General features: G+C 45.7%; 1 protein-coding gene across 1 annotated transcript; it reads left to right on the top strand.

Moving 5' to 3' along the window:
* The first annotated feature begins 13,628 nt into the window (after positions 1-13,628).
* On the top strand, positions 13,629-16,894 carry NFKBIA (NFKB inhibitor alpha). The gene is made up of 6 exons (XM_047075614.1): positions 13,629-13,968; positions 14,555-14,663; positions 14,999-15,209; positions 15,503-15,591; positions 15,719-15,979; positions 16,311-16,894. Exons 1-6 carry the CDS (start codon positions 13,742-13,744, stop codon positions 16,356-16,358), a joined length of 945 nt encoding a protein of 314 aa, XP_046931570.1. The 5' UTR covers positions 13,629-13,741; the 3' UTR covers positions 16,359-16,894.
* Positions 16,895-18,475: the final 1,581 nt, after the last annotated feature.

The following is an 18,475-nucleotide window of genomic DNA, read 5'->3' as shown; positions in this document are numbered from 1 at the left end:
ATCTAAGATTTTAAGGATCAACAAAATAATTGTCCCTGCCCCCAAAAGCCCTCAGACCCTAGAAGCAGGACCAGTGCCTAGGAGCAGTCCCCAAGTACTGTATTCCTCTGTGTGGGATAGACGGCCTGCTCTAGAGAGGTGGGGGACCTCACCTGCAGAAAGTCACCTCTATTCCGTGTGGGCTGCTAAGAGCCAATTCAAATTGGCGGGTGGGAGTCATTGATGAAAAGTCATGTGTTTTTGAATCCCATGCTTTAGTCTATGGCCGTAACACCCTGAACGCGCCAGATCTCATCTGAACCCCATGCTTTAAAATTTTTACCCACAGATAACTTGATAATGCATAAATATGGCTTCCAAACTAACTTCTGTTCTAGGAAACAGATGTGGTCTCTGAAGATTCAAAACCAAATTGTGAGGGAAGCTTAGAATTCTCTTTTGTTCTGCTGGAAACTATTTCTCATGTACTGATGTGACAACATGAATCCTCATAGATACCGCTCCATTCTCAGAGTCTCAGACATAACCTCTTAGAGTCCGGGACTGCATCTTTTTAGTCTCATGTTTGTGCGGGACCCAGCTCAAGGCTCTGCAGACAATAGTCAGGCACTTCACTGTGCCTCAGACCCAATCCTATCCCAAGTCATATTGTTTTTGTGAGAACATAAAAAAAGGCAAAATTTCTTAGAACAATGATCCATCCAGCCTAGTAGTTTGCCTTTGACTGTGGCAATTGTTACTTTTAAGATTTCTCTATGTTTGAATATAAATTCAGTAATCTGCCAGAAAGACAAACATGCTAGCCTGTCCTTTAATGTGTTAATGAATCGTTTTTTTCCCCCAGTACAGGTGGCTGTGGGGTGCGCCAGGCCCCAAAAGGCTTGACCATAAAAAGAGTGTAGGCTGACAAACTAAAGGTCTGAGCCACCGCCCACGACTCATATGGGTGGGGTCAATTTTTCCCAGAAATGCACACAATGTAACTTGTAATACAGAAAAAATGCAGCAGACATTGCCAGGGCAATTCTCTTGGAATTTAGTGAAGAGATGGGGGGGGGGGGAGTGCCCCAGTGGATTAGGGAGGGAGAGAATGGGATAGTGCACACATACACATAAAAGGTAACCAAAGAAACATTTCCTTCTCTATTTGTCTCTATTTGTCTTTCCAGGCTGTTCTGCATTCAATTGTTTTGGTAAAACAAGCAGTTGAGCAAACTCATTAGCCACTGATGAGATCTCACTAATGAGATCTTAGTACTGGGAGATCCATAGCTCAAGTTTGGGACCTAGTGTTCCCTCAAAAGTAAATAGTACATTTTGGTTCAAGAAAAACAGAGTGATATCTTATGGAAGAATTTTCTAAATGTTGTTAAAAATCAATCCCTAAGATCCCCAACACTGATCTGGTGCTCTATTATCTCTGATTTCATTTCCTATTAGTCTTCCCTTGAGTCACTTTAGGTCACTCACACTGAGTCCTTGCTGTTCCTCAAAGGGTGTTCCCACCTCAGGGTCTTTGCACTCACTGAATACTGTGCAGACCATTCTTCCCCTAGATACCCACACAACTCACTCTTTCCTTCCTTCAGATCAGTCTGTCAATGTTGTCCTTTTAACCTCCCAGCCGCCCTCCTTAAAATTTTAAGAGGTCCTCTTTTTTTTAAAGTTTATTTTTCTTAGTAATCTCTATGGAGCTCAAACCCATGACCCCAAGATCAAGAGACACATGCTCTTGATCGCCAGTCAGGGCACCCCAAAATTTTAACATGTCCTCTTGCCCTGACATTTCTATCCTTTTCCCCTTTTTCTCTTCAGCACTCACTAATTTATTATATATTTCACTCATTTATCTAGTATATTTGTGTCTCCTGCACAAGGGACCCTCCCTGAGAGCAGAGTTTTGACCATATCCCCCAAAGCTACAAGAGTATATAGAAGAGTGAGAGTGCTCAAAACAGAGGTTTGAATAAAGTTCCGTTCCATATTCATACTTTCCACAGAGACACTCTGATGCATGAAAAAAATATTCTTTCTAAGCAAATTAATATTATAAGGAGGGTTACTTAAAGAATGATTAAGCAACCTGGGAGATTTAACTGCTTTCTAGATTCCTCAAGCACTTTTAAGTGTTAGGGATAAAGAAGCCATATACAATAGTGGTTCTCAAAGTGGTCCCGGGCCAGAAGCAATAGAGAACAGGGAAGTTGTGAGAAGTGGGTTCTCAAGCCCCACTCCAGCCCTCCTGAATTAAAATCTTGGGGGAGGCAAACCATAACAGACTCTTAACAAAAGAGAACAAAATGAGGTTTGATGGAGGGAGGTGGGTGGGGGATGGGTATTAAGAAGGGCACTTGTGGGGCGCCTGGGTGGCGCAGTCGGTTAAGCGTCCGACTTCAGCCAGGTCACGATCTCGCGGTCCGGGAGTTCGTGCCCCGCGTCAGGCTCTGGGCTGATGGCTCGGAGCCTGGAGCCTGTTTCCGATTCTGTGTCTCCCTCTCTCTCTGCCCCTCCCCCGTTCATGCTCTGTCTCTCTCTGTCCCAAAAATAAATAAACATTGAAAAAAAAAATTAAAAAAAAAAAATTAAAAAAAAAAAAAGAAGGGCACTTGTAAAAAAAAAAAAAAAAGAAGGGCACTTGTTATGATGAGCATTGGGTATTGTATGTAAGCGATGAATCACTAAATTCTACTCCTGAAATTCTACTATACGTTAACTAGAATTGAAATAAAAATTTGAAACATTAAAAAAATAATAAATAAATAAATAAATACATACATACATACATACATACATAAATAAAATCTTGGTGGAGAGGTCAGCATTACCTGTTTTAAAAGCTCTCCAGGTGACTCTAGTACAAGCTGATGTTTGAGAACCCACCACTGATCTAGAGGAAAGAGCTGTGGGCTAAATACATAGAGAGCTGGATTCAAGTCCTGATCTATTTCATTGGGTGATTCTGGTACATCCCTTAACCTCATCTACTTCCATCTGTTCACTTAAAAAATGAAAGAGATGCTGTACTTTTACTACATGCTTTTAATGTCCTAATGGTAAATCTTTAATTCACAGCCCCAAAGGACCCCTTTAGTTCGCCTTTGTATGTTTGTGAGTAAACATCATATCTCAAGTAAAACCTTTTCTTTCAGCCTGGCCTTTTTCTTCTCAAGTCAGCCTTGAGAAGAATTAGTGAGCAATTCACACAGACACACTCAACACTCTTCACAATGATCATCCCCTTGCACGGCTCACCTTTTTCAGCCTCTGGGACAGCCCTCTCTCCTGGTTTCCTTCTCATTTCTCTGAATGTTCTTTCTCAGTTTCCTCCACTGGCTTCTTAGCCTCAGCTCACTCCTTATGTGCTATTATTCCCGTCTTCCACCTTGGACCTCTCCACACAATTCCTGCATGGCTTTGTCTTCACCCTGCCTTTATTTCTCGATAAGGGCATGACTTTTAGATATTTCATTCTCTTAGAACTGCCCACATTAAATCACCTGTTCTATATCCAGCAGGCTCTCAAATAAGCATGTCCAAGACAGAACTCAGTCTCTTTCCCCCAACCCACTTCTCCTGTTTCCCCACTGGGCAGCCCAAGTCAGAAATTGAGAGCTCCTAGATGCTTCCTCTCTCCTTCCCTCACATCCAGTTAGTCACCATGGCTGGCAGATCCTCATTCTTGGATCTCTCTTTAGCCATCTCTCTTCTTCATGTTCCAGTCACTGCCTTTAGCTGGTCACCAGCTTCGTGTCTTACCCACTCCAGTCTATCTGCCACACTGTCTTCTGAAACACACACGGCTGATGGCCACCATATAAACTCCCTCGGTGGCTTCCAGGGTGCTGTGCCAGCTTCTCTGCTTGGTCATATGGCCACGCACCATCTCCTTCCTGCCTAACCTTCTCATCTTCCTCTACCACACACCAAGCCTCCTCACACAACACCAAGTTGTTCTACAACTCCGTGCTTATGCTTTGCCACAGGCTCAACCTTCTCTGGCATGCCCTTCGTACCCCTCTGACTGACCCCTACTTGTCCCTCAAAAGCCATCCTTGACCAGCCCTCCCCATCTGCTGTGGCTTCCCCTGTTCTTTGCTTCCAGAGCACTTTGTTCTTACCTCAACCAGAGCCCTTAACACTCCTTACTAGAATCACTCATTTACCTATTTCTCCACATCTATAAGGTCCTTGAGAATGGGAGCCCTCTTTGATTTTCTTTGTATTTCCAGACCTCAGTACAGTGCCTGGTACAAAATAAGTACATAAGAAATGCTTGATGAATTCGTGTTTATTTTTTGATTTCTATAATACGTTTTTCTCTTTAGAGATTTCTTTTTCCATATTAGCCATGTGTGTCAATATTTCACATTATCTTAACCAATCTTTTGACTAAATGTAGCTCCAGGCAGTTAGGGACAGACGTCTTTGCTTGATCCTGGAGTAGGAACTAGGAACGTGAATTCACCCGGAAGGAAAGCCTCTGATCTGAGATCTAGGGGTGAGGAATAAGAGCCTGTCTGTAGGAACTGTGATATTTTGAAAGCACCAAATTCACTGTCATCTTGAGCCTTTTTCTGTGGGGCAAAAGGGGTGACAGAGGTAGGGGCTTTTGTCCTCTCTTGTGGGCAGATTTCTTTGGTGAGTTTTCCTTTTGTGGTGCCTGTGGCCACAAAGGAGGCTGCCTCAGGAACCCCCACCTATTTTTAGCCTCAGTTCAACACCCTCCAGACAGCAACCTTCTCACATACCACTATGTTAACTTTCAATCTTGCTCTTGCCAGTATGAATCACCCAGGGTTGGCCTGGAAAATTGCTAGACCTGAAATGAGAACAAAAAGACTTGCAGCCAAAAGGTAAAGTCTCGGACAGTGGAAAGTTGCAGTGATTCCCTGACATCTAATATGTCTAATAGCCCCCCTTTGCTACTGTTACCCAAAATTTCATGTATATTCCTATGTAATGTGATCTGAAAGAAGTTCTCTGTGATCAGTCTGAGATGTGGAGCCTACACCAGAAAACCTAAACTCCTCCCTAGGATTTCCTCTTTAAGGAAAACTTATCTGAAAAATGAGTGGTTCTAGATGTTACCTGAGTCAGATAGACTACACCAGGCTATTTTCTGATTAGTTTAGTTTCTGTATGCTTTGTTAAACTAGGTCGGTCAAACTCTTGACGTATGATATTTGCTGTTGGAAATTCTGCTACTGAAAGCCATCACAGATCACCTTGGAAGGGCAGCTGCTGGGCCTTCCCAGTTGCACCTCCACTGGGTCCAGCCAGCCATGTGTCCATGCACCTTCAGCCTTGCGGTCCATTGATGGGAATTCTGGGGATGCATCATCCTGCCTGGCAAGCTCTCAATCAACCAGACTGACCCCCCCCCGTTCAGCCCCCCTCCCCTCATTCTACATCCCCAAAGGATTTTTGACCCAGGGGGTACTCTAAGCAAATGTTCAACTATTCCTCTAGACTGGAGCTCCTGCCCCAGTTTCCTTGTTGATCTCTTGTCCTGGGGAGCTGGGCTAAGCACTAAGCAAGACTCTAAAACCTCATCTATTTCCAAAGTAAATGAGTCTTCCTCCTAACTCTGGGGCCCACCAGAGGTAACTCTCAGGCAGCAAAAGAAGAAAAAAGAGAGAAAAGAGGGGGAGGCAGGTACTGTCCAGGTCTATTTATAGTCTCCTCACTCTTCTTACAAATGCTCTAATGTCCAGGTGCACTGCATCTATGGTGGCTCTGGTTTGACTTCCTGTCCTCCTAACAGCCTTTATTCCACAATGCCTCCTTCCTTTATAAAGTGAGAATAACACCAAGGCAGAAGCTGGGCCAGATGAGTTCTTGAGATGATTTTCAGATAGAGAAGAAAAGTTGATTGGATGAAAAGTCAGGTAGTGACAGAGAAGAAGAGTCAAAGAACAATTATGATAGGTCTGAGGAAAAGGGGATACTCATGCCTTAAACAATGGCTGGACAAAGGAGACACAGAAGAAATGAATGCTTTTCCTCCACACCCAGCAGTGCCCATTCCACCCCACATTCTTAAGTGTCTAACTGGAATCAGATGAGGACATGAGGAATAATTAGGCAGCGCAAGGCAACGTGTGACCACGGGCCCCGTACGTAAGACAGACGGTAAGAATTAGAAGGGTTCAGAAGAGAACAGAGTTCTCCAGGGAGAGGGAGGACAGGGAAGGACTCTTGGAAAGGGCCCGCCCTGGCAAGGAAACAGAAAGAAGTTGGTCCTTGGACCGAGCAAGAGAGCAGAGGACATATCCCAGGGAAGCCCAGAGAAGTTGAAACAGAGTGTTGGTGCCGGGGAGAAATGGGGACTAAGAGTGGCCAAGCTAGGCAGAGTCTGATTCTGGAGGGTTTTAAATGCTGCCTGAGGAATTCAAACTCCATGCTGCAGGCCACGGTAGGTCTCTCCGGGCTCTGTTACAGGAAATAACATGACGAAATGTGTGTTACAAACAATAGTGAAAGGGAATTTAATTGTATAATTGCAGCCCTTGTATGTTACTTGAACTTTTAACCATGTGCAAGTGTTATATTTCAATTTAAAAACTAATTACCATAGAAAATGCAATGTATAATTTGTGGCAATATCTTTGCAAATGTTTAAAATAAAAATTGTCAAGGGGTGCCTGGGTGGCTCAGTCGGTTAAGTGTCCGACTTTGGCTCAGGTCATGATCTCGCAGTTTGTGGGTTCGAGCCCCATATCGGGCTCTGTGCTGACAGCTCAGAGCCTGGAGCCTGTTTTGGATTTTGTGTCTCCCTCTTTCTTTGCCCCTCCCCTGCTTGAGCGCTCTCTCTCTCTCTCTCTCTCTCTCTCTCTCTCAAAAATAAATAAACATTAAAAAAAATTTTAAATAAAAATAAGCAACATTGTACAGTGTGGAGAGCAAAGAAAGGAGGGGCAGCACTGGGTGATAGGTTTGCACGCTGACTTCTGCCTTCTGAGTGAGGGGCTTACCCCCTTCTGAGCCTCTAATTCCTTTAAAACAGAAATAATGGTACCCACCCAACAGAATGGTTGTGAAGATTGAAGTATGCCAAATGGCAACCCTGGTAAGCATTCAAGGACTGTACCCATAGATGAGAGGCTACTATGGTAAAACAGGGCCTTCACTAATGAGGGGACCGTGAAAATGGAAGGAGGGTGGCGCTGGAGTCACAGCAAAAGCAGGATGAGAGGAGGTGCTCAGCTAGAAGGGTTTCAGGAGAAGGAACACTCACAGCTTTCCCTTGGGACTGTGACGAACGATGGATGCACTGTCGTGGCACTAAGCATCCAGCCTCAGTGGACATCTTTAACCTGACTTTCCCAAAATCCCCTCAAGAAAATGGGGATTCCTCAGAGAACAGTTATTCCACAGACGGCCTGAAGATGTCACTGGAGACAGTTCCATCCACACTGTGCTCCTCCTCTTGGCGGCTGGATCCTGCCATTTGTGAAGGAAAAATTCCACTGTGGCTCCTTACCTAATTCCCCTTCCTCCATGCTCCTGACCTGTAGGTAGCCTCCTCTTTTTCGTGTGAATCCTTGTCCTTCCCCGTATCTCCCCGTCCTGATGCCCAGGCCACCTGGGGGTGGATCTGACATGGGCAATGTCAATGTTGTGACTGGGTTACATGTGTGCTTCCCTGTTCTCTCTCCATTGTCTGTTCATATAGATTATTTACCAAGACCTACAAGAATGCTGTCACCCCCACCCATGGTCCCCTTGCTTCCTGAGTTTCAGTCAGTGAATGTCGGGGCACTCCCATTCCCTATCTCCCACGGTCTTTAACTTCTCTTCTAAATTGTCCCAGTTTTTAAATATTAACATTTGAAGATTTGGAGATGCATTAATCCACTTTGCTTTCTGAAAATATTAGTGTTCTTGGCACAATAATCCCTAAACTGTAGGCTATAGGCAGCCCTAGGATATAGGAAATGATGAGCATTCCTGAGCCAAGCTGAGTGACTTATCCAGAGGCAATATGTCACAGTCATGAGACTAGACTCTGACAGCAGAGACCAATTTCCCCCTTTCTCCTGCTCACAGCTCCTGCTTGTGACTCTTCTTACTCTGTCTCTCACTTAATTTCAGTATTTACAAATAAGCCTAAAAATAACTTTCAGAATCAATATTTTTATAGGTATCCCTCATTAATTGCTTCCAAGACTCATCTCAATTTCTAATACTTATCCAAGTAACCTGGGGCTCTACTCCAGAGGAGAGAGGCTCTAAAAGGAGTTTCAGGAAAGATATTATCTTATGATTACAAGAAAGGGCTGAGGATCAAGGTTCCTAAATCTTTATTTGTAAGCTGAAGCACATCTTTTAGCAGTTATGATTCTGTTTACCTTTGTCCTAAATCATTCCCAAGACCTTAGACCAAAGAGGGAAAAAAAATGTCCACATATAGTTTCTTTAAAAAAAAAAAAACATTTATTCATTTTTGAGACAGAGAGAGATACAGAGTGTGAGTGGGGGAGGGGCAGAGAGAGAGCTAGACACAGAATCTGAAGCAGGCTCCAGGCTCTGAGCTGTCAGCACAGAGCCTGACGTGGGGCTCGAACTCACTGGCTGTGGGATCATGACCTGAGCTGAAGTCTGAAGCTTATCCGACTGAGCCACCCAGGCGCCCCTACCTAATGTTTCTGGTAGTAGATTGTAACTCTGATGCTGACCCCCTGCCACCTGACTATGGTGCCCAAGAACAGGGACCTCCTATCATTCATGTCCTGTATCCTGCTACCAGGCTTCTGTGTAGAATTGCCCGAATGCTGAAAATGTCCTCATGCCCTGACTAAACTCAGAATGAATTTAACACACCAGACAAAACAGCAAATATAATGGCATGCAGAGGAAGCAATGTGCTCTTAAGCCTCCACCCCCTTCCTGATCCAGCTACTCCTCCCTAAACACAACAGAACATAAACAACCCCACACACCTATAGATATTACTTGGTTACTGCCAACAAACAATGAAAAGGGAGAGCCAGGAATTTTGGCCAGGGTGACACGTGCAGGCCTCCTTCTCTGACAGCAGGTTGTCCAACACGCAGACTGGGCACGTGGTTGGGGCACCAGCAGAGCAGGAACGCCTTGAAGAGGTGTTCATTAAAAGGAGTTACAATAAAATAAATAAAATAAAATAAAATAAAATAAAATAAAATAAAATAAAATAAAATAAAATAAAAAATAAAATAATAAAATAAAATAATAAAATAAAATAAAATAAAATAAAATAAAATAAAATAAAATAAAACAAAATAAAATAAAATAAAATAAAATAAAATAAAATAAAATAAAATAAAATAAAACAAGACTACCTAAGTAGTCTTTGTGAGAAAAATCAGAACTTTGTTGAATTTCTTATACTTGTTTTACAATGCAATGTTTAAAAATTCTTTGGGGGAAAGATAACTCTCCTCTTAGGGCTTAGAGCCTCTGATTCTAATCCTGCCTGCGAGGAGCAAAGCAAAACTTCCTGGACGGACACAACTGTGATCCCGGCCTCCAGCTGCACAGAGGAACAGAGACCCTGCGATACCAAGGAAGCGAAAGGCTAGTGCCTTCCCCCAAAGCACCATAAAAACATCATACCTCAGCTGAAAAAGAGGTTGTACACACATAAGCCTGTGGGCTCAATTTAGCCAGAAGATGCAGATATGTATTTTGTTTGGTTCCCACGTTTTAAAATGTTCACATCGAAATCCATTTTCTGATTTTTTTTTCTTTAACAATGGAACATCAGTACTGCTTGGTAAGAATTGCCTGAGCTGAGGGTGAGGGACATGGTCTCCCAGGTCTAGTCTGTTAGAGATGCCACTACATCCCTCTTGGACGCACATGGCTGGCCTCACTCATTTGTGAAACCCTCCTGGCCCCTATGCATTAGATATTTGAGTTTGAGACCCTTTAAAGCTTTGATCCCCCATTAATTTGCAGAATTTGTAGCAAAAGAAACACATGAAGGCTTTGACAGTGTTATTTTCAGTTCAGTACAAATGAAGGTCCTGATGGTCTTTCCTAAGAAGAGGTCCAGAGCTTGGGAGCTCCAGGTTCCGAGAGGGATGGAGGGCAGCAGTTGCTAACTATCACAGGAGGAAAAGACAGGGCCTGGGACTGAAAGCAGAATATAAATGCTGAGTTTCCTAATGGGGCTGTCCATCTGTGGTGTGCCTGACTTGCCTGCCCTTCAGGGCGGTGCCATGGCCACTCTCTCTTCCAGTCTGGCTGTATCAAGCAATCGGGTAGCTTTCTTCCGGAGTTCAGTTTGCTGGGGCTAACATAATTTTAGTTTCAATGGGCAGGGCAACTGGCATAGGACACCCTGTCCACGATGTTCAGCAAAGCCAAATATATTGGACAATGCTCTAAGCTGCTAGACCACTGGGCACTTCAGACGGTAGGTCCAGTCCACACTGCATTTCCTACCCAGGAGGAGTGCATGAAGGGCCTGTGTTCACACAGGCCTCTGTCGGTGCTCCTTCTTCCATGGGGGTGCTCCTGCCCAGAGTGAGGCCCAGTGAGCATCACTGACTATCCTGTCATTCTCTCTGGCTCCCTTCTGGGCTAAAATATAAAACCACTTTGAAGTGAACATATTCATTCCTTTGTCTTTTGCATTAAAAATTTTAAAGGCGGGGCACCTGGGTGACTCAGTCAGCTAAGCATCAGACTTTGGCTCAGGTCATGATCTCAGGGTTCATGGAATGAAGCCCCAAGTCAGGCTCTGTCAGAGCCTGAAGCCTGCTTTGGATTCTGTGTCTCCCTCGCTCTCTGCCCCTCTCTCGCTTGTGCTCTGTCTCTTTCTCTCTCTCAAAAGTAAACAGTGAAAAAAATTAAAAAAGGAAAAAAAGGCAAATGACATTAAAAATGAGTTATCTAAGGTTTTAACATCTTTAGAATGTTGGGAGAAGTCTAAATGCCCAAGAGTTCATAAAGGTGTTGTTAAGCCAATCATCAGTCTTGCTGTCTTATTTTGCCCCACCTGCTCGTTTTCTGACTTCCAAGTACATTCTTTTATTGTCTAAATTGTAACGTTTGTTGATTTAAACCACATAGAGCTACCTATGATAGAAAATATGTTGGATCACATTATTCAAAACTGTCTCCCAGGTTGCAGAAAATCATAGGGTACCTCCTTGGGAATCCCCACCACAGGGACAGGTCATCAAGGCTCAGCACCACCCAAAATTTCCAAAAGCACTATGACATATCAGGGAATGCCTGGGCCTGACTCTTACCACTAGGTGTCACACTACACAATCAGGAATAAAGACTACCAGTACTTCAACTCCATCAGGAACACAGAGCAGTAAGAGGTGCAAAGAAAGCTATTCTTGAGATACTTTTTATTTATGCATGGTTTTCTTTTTTAATAATCATTTTTAAACCTGGAGCTAAAAATCCTCCTCTAAGGTATATAAGTGGGGCACTTAGAGTTCAAGATTTCTGTACTTTTTTTTTTCTTTTACAGACATGAATATTTCTAAACAGGGGAACATCTACCCTCTATTTTACCTCATGATTGGAGTAGAAAATATTTTGAGTATCTTCTTCAAATTATAGTGTATTCAATATACTATATATTTTCATATTTTCACAACATGTTTTCAACAGTGTTAACACAACAATTGCTTTGGCCAAATGATTAATATGTTGGGATAGAAATTAGGTAAACTGCCATGGAGTGCCTAGGTAAATTTCTCTGCACTTCAGTTTCTTTGGGGGAAAGTAGGAACAATACCTATCTTACAAAATTAGTTCTGAGAACGATGTTTGCATAAAGTCTTGGAGTCCTTCCAAAAACTTATACTGTGATATTTCTAAGAGACACAGTCACCCTTAAGCAGCTATACACGCATTTGTGAACAAGCAATAAAATTTTTAAGCTCAGAAAAAACCTTCAATGACATTAAATCCAATCTTATTATAGAAGCAGGTATACCACAGCAAAGTTAACTAATCTCTCCAATTAATGTGTAGTTAATTAGAGGTAGAGCCTGGAATTGAGATTTACTTATAGTTGCTGTTCTACCCTGCCTCAATAATTATATATTTTGTACATCATGTGCCTCCAGAGACAATGGAGTCTATGCTTGGGAACCTTTCATTGTAACATGTGATCATTACTATCCTGAAGGTTTTATTTCTTGATTTTAGGTTTTTTCCCCCTTATATGGTTTATCTTACCCTCACTGAACCAGATTCCCTATATTCAGATAGTTGGAGGGGCGTTAGGAGAATGGCCAGTCAAGTTAAAGATGCTTGCAATAATCACCAGAAATTTCTGCACAACTATAGAGGCTTCTGGGGCTAATTCTGAAGAATTCAGACCCAAGTTGCTTTATTTTGCCTAAACCAATTCTAGAAGTAGATGAGTTCAATTACAGGCTTGTTGGCTAGGAGATGGGGGTGGGGCAGGGAACATAAGTTCTATTTCTGCAGGTGAAACCAGAGGATGAGGAGTCTGGAGTAGTTACACATATTGCCGGGAGAGGTCCAACTGCTTCCACCCCCACCCCCATCCCAGGACAGGTGTGCATGGGGTCAGCAAGGGGGTAATGTTAGGGCTGCCATGAGCCTCCTTGTGGTGTGCTTAGCAACTACTTTATTAACCATCCTTAAGGCCCAATCTTGTGTAAGGCACTACTCAACTAATTAATTCTTTAGCCTCTTCCAAATGCTCTTGGAAAGTCGCCCAGCTCGGCACCCAGAAGCAGTCACAGGATCCATTCTCTACAGCAGCACAATGCAAATCAGAGAACATGACCTCAATAATTATTTTGTTAACGCAAGGTAGCAACCTATAACCTCTACTACAAAGATTAACACCTTGCTTTACTTGAAAAAACATACGGTCATATTCAGCATTTTCCCCTGAATGCAGGGCAGAGTGCTTCCCTCTCCAGTCAATAGGACTGTTAACCCCGAGGAAACTGAGGGTTCTCCAAGCATTTAGACTTTTAATGCCAAAGCATTCACAACTTCTACCTGAGGAGAGGGACTGCTCGGGGACTTGCTACCTGTCCCTGTGCTGCAAAGAGCCTGGTACTGGCAGGATGGCAGAGGCAGTCTGCAACCTTCTAACCCGCCAGGGCGTCCTTCCCCGCAGAGAAAAGTTTGGGGAAACAAATCCCCTCGTCTAGCCATCATTTCCACTCCCGTTTTCAAAAGAGCAAAAATCGGAAAGGACCGGCAGTTTGGCAAACCCCAAGGAGGAACTGCCCGGCAAGTCTGCGTTCTTTGGGATCTGAGCAGTCGACGACCCCAAATCGAATCGAACGTGGGAAACCCCAGGGAAAGGTTTCTTGCAGAGGGACAGGATTACTAGGTGCAGGCTGCAGGGAAGTACCGGGGGAGGGGGCCTTAGTCGGGAGGACTTTCCAGCCACTCAGCGTTCATCAAAAAGTTCCCAGTACATGACCCCAGTGGCTCATCGCAGGGAGTTTCTCTGATGAACCCCGGCTCAGAGTTTAGGCTTCTCCCCCTCCCACCCCCCCCCGCCCGAGCAGAGGACGAGGCCAGTTCTCTTTTCTGGTCTGACTGGCTTGGAAATTCCCCGCGCCTGACCCCGCCCCAGAGAAATCCCCTGCCAGCGTTTATAGGGCGCCGCGGCGGCGCTGGCGAGCCCACAACAGTCGCAGCCAGCGGTCCTCCCCTCCGTGACACTGCGAGGCAGCGAGCGCGCAGCCCGCGGCCGAGCGCACCTGGGCAGCAGCGCCTGAGCTTTCACCGCGCCATGTTTCAACCCGCCGAGCACGCCCAGGACTGGGCCATGGAGGGTCCCCGGGACGCGCTCAAGAAAGAGCGGCTGCTGGACGACCGCCACGACAGCGGCCTGGACTCCATGAAGGACGAGGAGTACGAGCAGATGGTGAAAGAGCTGCGGGAGATCCGGCTTGAGCCCCAGGAGGCGCCGCGCGGCACCGAGCCCTGGAAGCAGCAGCTCACCGAGGACGGAGACTCGTAAGTGTCGCGGGCCCGGGTGGGGACGCCGGGCCTGCAACGCGAGGCCCGCGAGGCGTCCGCAGATTGGGGTTTATGCACCGCCCCTGAGACCTTGCAAAGCAGCGGGCTGCGTGGGGGGGGGGGGGGCGCAGAGGATTAGGGTCAGATCCCGGGGCGGCGTTGCAGCAGCTCTGCCTTGCAGCCGCGCGCACCCCTCCCCCCAACCCCGGGTCCCGGTCCTCGGTCCTCTCGGCGGGGGCGGGGCGGCGGCGGGGACGCGAAGTCCCGGCTTGCATAAGAGGGGCGGGAGTTTCTGCCCCGCTGGCGGGCGCCGCGCGGCCGGGAGGGGAAGTACAGGGCGTTCCGGCCCGGCGGGAGGGCGGGGCGGTCTGGCCGGCGCCCGCCTAGGAGGAAGGGGGGGGGGGGGCCGGAAAGTCCCTGGGCGCCTGCCAGGAACACTCAGCTCATAATAACCTCGCGGAAAACACCGCGGCCTCGGCCTCCAGAAACCCCGGCCTTGCGCAATCCCCCGCAGCCCGCGCCTCCCTGGGCCCCACGCAATGCACTCAGCGGCCCTGGGGGTTTTTCCCTCTCTTACCCTTAGGTTCCTGCACTTGGCCATCATCCATGAAGAGAAGGCATTGACCATGGAAGTAGTCCGCCAAGTGAAAGGAGACCTGGCCTTCCTCAATTTCCAGAACAACCTGCAGCAGGTGCGCCGGCTTGCCCAGCCCCGTGCCTCTGGCCCAGTGAGGAAGTTACATTCTAGCACAGTTGCTCCCAATCCTTCCTAAATTAATCATCACTGGTCATTATCTGTCCTGACCTTTTACATTGGAATCAGCCAACATCCTAGAGAGTAAAGAAAATCCCATTGATTTGGTGAGGACTTTATGAAAGCCCACCTGGGGCCTCTGGGATTTGTCTTGCCCCTTATACCTGTACGGGAGGAGCATCACCCACAATCAGGAGCTCTCTGGGGTTCAAGGGAATACAGACTGAGTTTGGGCCATGCTAATGCTCTTTCTGTTCCCTCTTCTGTTTGTAGACTCCACTCCACTTGGCTGTGATCACCAACCAACCAGAAATTGCTGAGGCACTTCTGGAAGCTGGCTGTGATCCTGAGCTCCGAGACTTTCGAGGAAATACCCCCCTACACCTCGCCTGTGAGCAAGGCTGCCTGGCCAGTGTGGGAGTCCTGACTCAGACCTGCAGGACCCAGCACCTCTACTCCATCTTGCAGGCCACCAACTACAATGGTAGGTCTGCCTGTCCTACCCTGCCCATTAGAAGGCAGGTGACATGGAGAAGGGAGAGGTGGGCCGACTTTAGGAGTCCAGCCAAAAGCTTAAAACACTCAACACTTGAAAGGTTGAGAAAATATGCGTGCAAAAGGCCTATTTGATCCCTTTATAAAGTTCGTTCAGAACCCATGTTCTGGCTTCTTCAAATTCATAAGAATTTGTTCCCTAAAAGAATAGGTGAAAGGTTCTTCTTGGGATCTGAGGGTTGAAACAAGTGGTTGGTTATACTTTCTTCATTGTTCTCCTAGGTCACACATGTCTACACTTAGCCTCTATCCATGGCTACCTGGGCATCGTGGAGCTTTTGGTGTCTTTGGGTGCTGATGTCAATGCTCAGGTGAGTGCTTCATGTCTCCAGATGGAATGCATCAGCTTCTAGGGCCCTCCTAAGATTTCACATATTTTTGTTGCAAGCAGAAATTCCAAACTCAGCTGTAAACATCTCAAATTCCCATTGGTTTCAGGAGCCCTGTAATGGCCGAACTGCCCTCCACCTTGCAGTGGACCTGCAGAATTCCGACCTCGTGTCGCTTTTGTTGAAGTGCGGGGCTGATGTCAACAGAGTCACCTACCAAGGCTACTCCCCATACCAGCTCACCTGGGGCCGTCCAAGTACACGGATACAGCAGCAGCTGGGCCAGCTGACCCTAGAAAACCTTCAGATGCTGCCAGAGAGCGAGGATGAGGAGAGCTACGACACAGAGTCAGAGTTCACAGAGGACGAGGTGAGTCTCCACTTTGTCACTCTGCACAAAGCACTGCCTTCCCAGGCCCCTAGAGCTATTCTTTATCCAAAGGTCTCAATGTACTGAAGTTCTCAAACTTCAGGGTGCATGACCAGTAGTATCCTAAGAGTGTCTGTCTTCTTTGCCCTTTTTAAAGGAGAGGAACATTAAAGGAAAACTCCTCAGCCCCTGAAGTTAATTTATGTTTGGGTTATGGAGAATAGAATCCAAGAATACTTGAGTTCCTTCCAGGAGCAGCCCTCACCATTATCCCAGGGCTTTTGGCAAAGCTCTGGGAGTTTAACGTGCCTTTTTTTTCTCGTGTGTTTAGCTGCCCTATGATGACTGTGTGCTTGGAGGCCAACGCCTGACGTTATGAGCTTCAAAAAGTACCTAAAAGAACATGGACTTGTATATTTGTACAAAAAGAGAGTTTTATTTTTCTAAAAAAAAAAAAAAAAGAAAAAAAAAATCAAAAGGGGTTACTTACAACCATACTTCACACTGCGTGGCCTGAACATTTACTGTTCTGGATCAGCCCCCATTTTTTTTTTTTGGTGAACTTTGGAAGGGGGACAAAGAAGATCGTTGGAATTCAAAGAAAACCACTTTCAAGCCTCACCTCTATGGGGTTTTTGGAGAAGGTTATCCAAAAAATGTGATGAAAGGATTACATTTTATTTATTGTGCTTTTGCCATTGAGTCACCATGGATTCCGTGGCTGAGCTCAGTGGTATCCTGTGACGTGTAACAACCAGGTGTGTTGTTCAACCTTTTGGCGGTGTGGGGTTAAAAGTCACTACCTATCAAGGTTTGTGTTACCCTCCTGTAAATGGTGTACATTGTGTATTTTGTTGGTAATTATTTTGGTACTTCTAAAATGTGTATTTATTAAACAGATTTTTACAAACAGAATTATCCTGATCATTCTCATTGGGCTGCAGCGGGGTTCCTAATCTGAGAGTTATCCGATCATCCACTGGCGGTGGAGAGTTGTGTGGGAGCACTTACCACAGCCAGCCACAAAGACCTTTCAGAGAGCAGCTTCTCACGCTGTGTATGCAGGACTCCCAGCCGGGGTTTGCAGGCGGCCCCAGGGCCCTGTGTGTGGGAGGGGAGGCTGTTGCAAGAAGATAGGAAACACCATTCTCAGGCTGGGGGTGGCAGCAAGCTGCTTGGCCTACAGCTGGAAACCTCCATTATCAATTGCTTTCATCTTGGTTTAATCTGTGCCAAGACCGTTTCACTTTAGGAAATTATTTGGGTCAAGTGGGATATGCTGAAATCCTGTCATAGAGCTGGGAAAGATCTTGACTATAATACTGGCAGTTCCTAAGGAACGGGCTCGGGAATGGGACTGCACTAATGTTTTTTTAGCAGGTACCCACCTCTGAGCCTTCATTTCTTCACTTATAAACTGGGCTGTTGTGAAGATTGCACAAGACAATGTACGTGCAAAGCATAGCAGAGTGCCAGGCACACAGTGCTAAAGAAAAATACAAGCTATTGCACAACATCCTGTATTTCACAGGGGAAGAAACAAGTCCAGAGAGAATGTCCTGTCCTAGGTCACCTTGCAGAAGAGGCAGGCGGTCAACTAATACTCTTGTTTTCAGGTGGTTAACATCTTTTACCTGCGTTCCACCTGTAAATTAACCTATTGTTACCAGCTGTAGTATCAAGGCTTGAAAAAATCTTTTTCCTCAGTGCAGTCTAATTCTACTTAATGGATTTGACAAGAAATCAGTAACTTGTGAAACTTATGTTTCAATGCTCTGTATCGATGTTTTCATCCCTAAAATACATCTCTTGCCTAGGTAGAAAGAGTAATAAAGGAAAGTTCGTGGCATTCTATAAAATACAGAAGGGCATATAAATACAATTCATGAACTTTATACCTTAGAAAACATCGCCATTAAGTTGTCCCTTTCCAGATCCGTAAATGCTGTCAAAGTCAAGTGAATATGATGGTCACCTTCCTCAGACCAAAAAAGAGCCAATACACAGTGGGTCTTTCAATGTATTAAGTGTATTGCTGTCGACTGGACTGACCAAAGCCAGTCCTGTCCCCCTCCTACAGCTTCAGTCATCTAGAGCTGAGCACTGTGATAGCCCCTGTACCAGTCTTTCCATCTTTCAAAGTGATCCAGGCCCCCATCACTGAAACTCCTTGTGCATCCCAGAACACATGAACCCAGCCGCTTTATGATGTGACACATGAATGTCGACTAGGTTCAGCTCTGTCAGCTGATGAGTAGAAGAGGTAAGAGGGGTGTGGGGGCAGAGGAGGGAGGAATATCCACCTCATATCTAAAAGAACACAGGTTGGAAACTTGGCTTCCAAATTTGGAATGATTCGCTTAGGTCTGCTCAGTCAGACGTGTTTCTTTTTCCCCCTGTGATGGCACTGAATTTGTGCCAACTTGCTCATCACTCTTACTCCAGGTCTATGAGAAGACTGGAGAAATGGGACAAAGGGATGTGGCCCACTCTTCG

The sequence above is a fragment of the Lynx rufus genome, unplaced genomic scaffold (assembly GCF_022079265.1).
Source record: "Lynx rufus isolate CCGP_SWC_20201006 ecotype Redwood Valley unplaced genomic scaffold, mLynRuf1.p SCAF_13, whole genome shotgun sequence".
NCBI lineage: Eukaryota > Metazoa > Chordata > Mammalia > Carnivora > Felidae > Lynx > Lynx rufus.
Note: the sequence above shows the minus strand (reverse complement) of the source record. Positions and strands in the feature narration are given on the sequence as shown.

Excerpts from the sequence above, each read along its gene's own strand:
- NFKBIA (XM_047075614.1), top strand. The coding sequence starts at position 13,742 with ATGTTTCAACCCGCCGAGCACGCCCAGGACTGGGCCATGGAGGGTCCC. Across the intron at positions 13,969-14,554 it reads CTCACCGAGGACGGAGACTC|GTTCCTGCACTTGGCCATCA; the intron begins GTAAGTGTCGCG and ends TCTTACCCTTAG. Across the intron at positions 14,664-14,998 it reads TCCAGAACAACCTGCAGCAG|ACTCCACTCCACTTGGCTGT; the intron begins GTGCGCCGGCTT and ends TTCTGTTTGTAG.